Source organism: Triticum urartu, chromosome 7 (assembly GCF_003073215.2).
Source record: "Triticum urartu cultivar G1812 chromosome 7, Tu2.1, whole genome shotgun sequence".
NCBI lineage: Eukaryota > Viridiplantae > Streptophyta > Magnoliopsida > Poales > Poaceae > Triticum > Triticum urartu.
Genome location: NC_053028.1, coordinates 45,374,753 through 45,380,394, shown reverse-complemented (window position 1 = coordinate 45,380,394; position 5,642 = coordinate 45,374,753). Strand labels below are relative to the sequence as shown.

At 46.2% G+C, this 5,642-nt stretch overlaps 1 protein-coding gene across 1 annotated transcript; it reads left to right on the top strand.

Annotated features, from left to right (window-relative positions):
* The first annotated feature begins 557 nt into the window (after positions 1 to 557).
* LOC125524296 (WAT1-related protein At3g30340-like) lies at positions 558 to 2,130 on the top strand. The gene is made up of 5 exons (XM_048689372.1): positions 558 to 816; positions 927 to 989; positions 1,088 to 1,616; positions 1,682 to 1,833; positions 1,934 to 2,130. Exons 1-5 carry the CDS (start codon positions 635 to 637, stop codon positions 2,073 to 2,075), a joined length of 1,068 nt encoding a protein of 355 aa, XP_048545329.1. The 5' UTR covers positions 558 to 634; the 3' UTR covers positions 2,076 to 2,130.
* Positions 2,131 to 5,642: the final 3,512 nt, after the last annotated feature.

The window sequence follows — 5,642 nt, the reverse complement described above, 5'->3', positions numbered from 1 at the left end:
GCTACCATTTGCGCCAATGTGGGGCACACCCTGACCATCACCGGAGCACGACAGATATCCAGTGAAGACGAACCATCACGAGGGCGGGAGCCATGCGGTAGGCTTGCACGCGAAGCCGGACGGCCAGGTCACATGCAGCACCACCGAGCATGCAGTGCAATGCGTGGACCAAAACGCGAAGAGGTAACTGCAATAGCGCATCATATCATGTTCAGTTTCTCTTATTTTTTTCTCGCTCGATCGATCGATCGATCGCAATCTCGGTCATCATGGACACACAATTAAGAGTGGCTAAAGAAAAGAAAAGGATCTTGTTTGATTACTGCTGCCATTGTTGAAAGATCTCCTTCCTATCCTGCATTGCTTCTGCTTGATTACTGTTGCATTGCTTCGCTCTCGCCTCGTGCTCTATATCTCGTCCGAATTCCAGTAGATACTAACTGCCGCGTTCGTCCTCTTCCTATCCTGCCGATCAACAAGTGTGATACATATGCGCAGCCCAAGCGAAGGCAACCGACCTAGGCTTGCACATATCTTCTTCTTGTTCCAGCGGCATTCGTGCGTGTGCGTCTTGGTGACTTGGTGTACTCTACTACGGTGGTGGTATAGCGCGAGACAGAATAGAGAGAGCGATATGGGGAGCGGCGGGTTGTTGTTGCCGACGGTGGTGATGCTGGCGCTCAACGTGTTGTCGGCGGTGATGGTGGCGCTGGTGAAGGTGGCCATGGCCGGCGGCCTCGACCCGCTCGTGCTCGTCACGCTGCAGCAGCTCGCCGCCGCCATCTTCCTCGGCCCCATCGCGCACTTCACAGAGGGGTGAGTGAGTCCACACGACGTCCATTTCGATTGCATATTCATTGCATGAAGCTATATATAGCCTTGTTCTGATTATACTGGTTTCGATTTCATACTTTCATATCCATCAGCAAGTCGAGGCCCAAGATGACGCTCGAGATCTTCGCCTACCTCTTCGTCAGCGCCGCGCTCGGGTACGTATTCTTTCCTTGATCAAATCTTCTCAGTTTGATCTTCCAATCAACGACGGTTGGATCATATAGTGTACACAATCGATCTTGCATGGTGGCAGGGCAGCGATGAGGCAGTACATGGTCTTCGTGGGGCTGCGCTACACCACGGCGACCTTCGTCAGCGCCTTTTCCAACATCGCGCCCGTGCTCACCTTCGTGCTCGCCGTCGCCACCCGCGCCGAGTCGCTCCACCTCAGGTCCGCCACCGGCGCCGCCAAGCTCGCCGGCACGCTCGTCTCGCTCGCCGGCGCCATGCTGCTCACCTTCTACAGAGGCGTGGCCCTCACCCACCCAAACAGCGCCCACCAGCTCCACCGCTCCCCTTCATCCCCGCTGTCGCCAGGAGCGGACTCCGGCAGGCGGTGGACGCTGGGCACGGTGGCGATCCTCGGCAACTGCGTCTGCCTCGCCTGCTGGTACCTGCTCCAGGGCAGGATCGCCAGGAAGTACCCCTACGTCTACTCCTGCAACGCCTTCCTGTCCACCTTCAGCTTCCTCCAGGTCGCCGTCGTCGGCCTCTGCGTGAAGCGCAACCTCGCCGCCTGGATCATCACCAACAAGTTCCAGATCCTCACCGTCCTCTACTCAGTAAGCTTCTGAATTACTTGCAACGGTATGCCGCTGATTGATTAATTGTGCCTGGATAAATTCAGGGCGTGGTGGCGACCGGCATGTCCTTCGTGCTGCTGACGTGGTGCATCCAGAAGCGGGGGGCTGTGTTCGTCGCTGCCTTCATCCCGGTGTCGCAGGTCATCGTCTGCATCATGGATTTCACCGTCCTGCATGAACCGCTCTACCTTGGAAGGTGCAAACACACCTATAGAAATTCATGCGTGTATCTGTTTACCCATGGCATGATTGCCATCTGAAACTTATGCTTTGCAAACGTGTATGCATGCATGCAGTGTGGTGGGATCTGTGATTGTGATAGCTGGCCTGTATCTTCTGCTGTGGGGCAAGAGGCAGGAGGCCTTGCAACAGCATCCAAGAGTTGCTAAAGATGACCAAGAACAACAGCAGCAGCAGCAAGTGCAGTCGCAGCCATGACTGAAGATTGAAAAACAGAGATCCTCCATTCGGTGATCTGTTAACATGTGCAGCAAATCAGTTCTCCAATAATTTTTCCATGTTCTAGTAATTATTATGATCACAATTCTGGCGCAAATTAGGCTTCAGGATGCTATCATTCATGAAGCTGTTTAGGCTCTAATCCAAACAACAGTAGGGTGACAATCTGTACACTATTACCATGTTTCTGGAGAAGCGTAGTTTGTGGGGACATATATATGTAAAAGTTAACTTTATTTCTGGCTATACATGTATTTTGGGGGTAAAAGACGGCTGTTTTTTTTTTTTGGCAACCAGCCCACGGGAGATACATACATACATCTTGATCGCACGAGTAGGCATGCACACAGTGCAACAGAAAGTGTTGAGAATAAAAATCCAAGAATTAGTAGACATCGTCATTCAATTGCTCGGATTTCTTACTTGCTTCAAGTAATCCTACTAATTTCTATCATTGAAACAATCTAAATTTCAGTACAACTTGCATTTATTGAATTAAACTGCTTAAAAGATTGGATAGACACAAATTCATAACTATATACTGTAGTATTGTGCAAAAAAAATCATATACTGTAGCGATATTTTTAGAAATTTCGTGTGGTCAGTGTAAGTTATCATGTGACTACAATTAGAAGATATGTCGTGATGGTTGCTGAATGCAATAGATTTGAATTGTGGGTTTTAAATCCTTATCTTCTCTCTATTTTTTTTAAGTTATCCTCTCCCGATATTAATCATCATATCTATATCTATATCTATATCTATATCTATACAAAGGGGCTATGGGCGAACCAACCTGTGGTTGGATGGTTAGAGAGACTGTGGTATCCCCACCCCATCAGGGTTCAAATCCTGATGCTCGCATTTATTCCTATATTTATTTCAGGATTTCTGGCGATACACATTTAATGGGAGGAGACGTTCCCGTCGACAACGAGGCACCTACGGTGACTTCGTAAATCTCAACATGATATGCTGGCTCAGTCTTTCAGAGGTGCTCATAGGGGTAGGGTGTGCGTTCATAGGGGTGAGTGTATGCGCGTATATATGAGCGCTTGTGTCTATACTGATGTTCAAAAAAATAAAGGGGCTATTGTTTCTGGCGGTACATTATTAAAATTGCTCCAAAAGTATCAAAATATTATCCAACAATGCCACCTATAAGTGACAAAAAAAACGTTTTCCAGGGAGTCCCCTGCCTGGGCCGGCCCAAGCAGAGGGACCTACTATCCTGTACTCTGCGTGTTCAAGAAGACCCGGCACGCCCATTTGGCCGGCCCATGTGCGGGGCCTGTTTTTTTGTTTCGTTTTTTTTCTACTTTAAATAATTTGGAACTTCAAAAAACTTTTGAAATTTAGAAAACTAAGAATTTTGATATAAAATGTTCAGGAAAACATAAAATGTTTGTGAATTCAAAATGCTCAGGATTTTTATAAAAATGTACACATATTCAAAACAATGTTTGCAATTTTGAAAAAATGGTTATAAAATAAAAAAAAAGTCCATGATTTTGAAAAAAAAGTCAGTGTGTTAAAAAATATTAATGAAATTGAGGAAAAATGTTTGCTAATTCAAAAAATGTTCATGAATTTTAAAAAATGTCCTAAAATTTTAGAACAGTTCGTGAATTACAAAAGAGTTTATTGATTCAGAAAATGTTTGCTGATTCAGAAAATGTTCATGCATTTGAATTTTTTAAATTTCCAAAAAAGCCACAATTTCGAGAGAAATGTTCATCTATTCTAGAATTGTTCGCCGATTGAAAAGAAAAGGCTTAAAAACCGTTTGTAATATAAAATAATGTTCACAATTTTTAAAAATGCTTGTAAGTAATAAAAAATGTTCTTGTAACAATGTTCACGAATTGTCGAAGGTCTGTAGTTAAACAGTAATGCTTCTGAGTCTTTGTGACTATATACCCGCATGAATTTTGAAGAATTAACTACCGGGGTGGATCGGAATATTATAGTATGTTTTTAAAAAAAACATTTCTTGAAACCCGGAATAATTCTTTTAATTGACAAGCTTTTTTACAACCATGATATTTTTTTGAAAATGTGAACATTGCTTCTATTTGTGAATAGATTTTAAAAAATAACCATTTCCTTGCATTTGTGAACCAATTTTCAAAATCATGCGATGAGATGTGAACAAAATGTGGTCGCTGCCATTGGAGATTATGCCTTTTTTTTCTCCAGTTGCAACGCACGGGCCCTTTTGCTACTATAAGATAAGATATAGTGTATGTGTATGTGTTTGTGTGAGAGAAATCAACATTGGCTTGCAAGCAATATTGTGGGCTTGCTACCTCCTTCCTAGGCTTTCGCTGTCGTTTCTTGGGCGTGAGTTGTGGGCTTTGTGATGCTATTATCTTTAACCTTTCCCTACCTTGGTCTCCCTTTACAAGGAGCATAATTTAAATGTTCTGCTGCCACATACGGTCTGTCAGAGCTAGCAATGTTGGAGGCCAAACCGGGCATCGCCATCCCAGGATGCAGTACCGGTGTTGCACGTATGGAGTTCAGTCCCGAACCCCAAACAGACCGTGGCCGGGGGCCATGCCCATTTTGGCCCTCTCCATTTCATGGTTGAAAACAACATCAAAATTCAAAGCAAGGGCGATAAGTGAAAAAAGACCTTCTTCTGAGAAGGTACAAGAGCCCAGAGTACGATGATTACGCACACCAGAATGGATCAATCGGTATTGTCGGTGTTCTGGGATTGGGGGTCCCCAGACTTGCCTGCCTGCGGCCCATGGCGTGACCCTGCGAGCGGGCCCGTACGGCTCATCTTCACCAACAAGTTTTCAAGACCCTCGCGAGGCGGACGACACAAGACCTTTTTAGGAGCGGTCTCATCAGGCTGGCTCGCGAGGGGCAGAGAGTTCAAGGCCAAGCAAACCTCGCGAGGTTCTAGTGACATGAGTCATGACGACCAAGGCCAGACGGGCGTCAGGCGGGCGCCAGCGCGCATCCTTATTTCCTCTTTGGTGCTAAGGAAGCAAACGCTGGCGCGGAATACCGATGCGTCAAGTAAAGGTTTCCATATCGGTACAACGAGACCAAGACCAGCAGGACGGCAACATGAAGGTCACCATGGAGCCCAAGGCGGCGTCACCACCCGAGTCTTTTGCAGGCGAAGACTGCTTTTGTCAGGATAAGCTGTATTAGCTGTCACCTTTCGAATTGGCCGTTGTTGGCTCCCTTCCCGCTCAATATTCAGGGAGAGTACCAGAGCCTCTATAAATAGGACTAGTCATCACCATAGATAGGGGAGAGAGATCAGAACGACCATAAGTTCACCGAGCACAAGAACACCTCTCCTCAGGAGTCTATTCTTCCCCTTGTACTGTTCATCCTTGGCCCAAGTGGCAATCCACCACACCACACTGGAGTAGGGTATTACACCACAACGATGGCCCGAACCAGTATAAATCTTATGTCTTTTGTATTTGCGAGTTCGTTGAGTTAACCCGTGAGATCTTAGCAAAGTTAGGATGTGGATCGGTAGGAGCAGGTCTTCGCGCGCACCCCAGTGTTCGAACC

Bases quoted from the DNA above. Each gene is read 5' to 3' on its own strand.
- LOC125524296 (XM_048689372.1), top strand. From the start codon at position 635: ATGGGGAGCGGCGGGTTGTTGTTGCCGACGGTGGTGATGCTGGCGCTC. The intron at 817-926 runs GTGAGTGAGTCC...CATATCCATCAG, and splicing joins ATCGCGCACTTCACAGAGGG to CAAGTCGAGGCCCAAGATGA. The intron at 990-1,087 runs GTACGTATTCTT...GCATGGTGGCAG, and splicing joins TTCGTCAGCGCCGCGCTCGG to GGCAGCGATGAGGCAGTACA.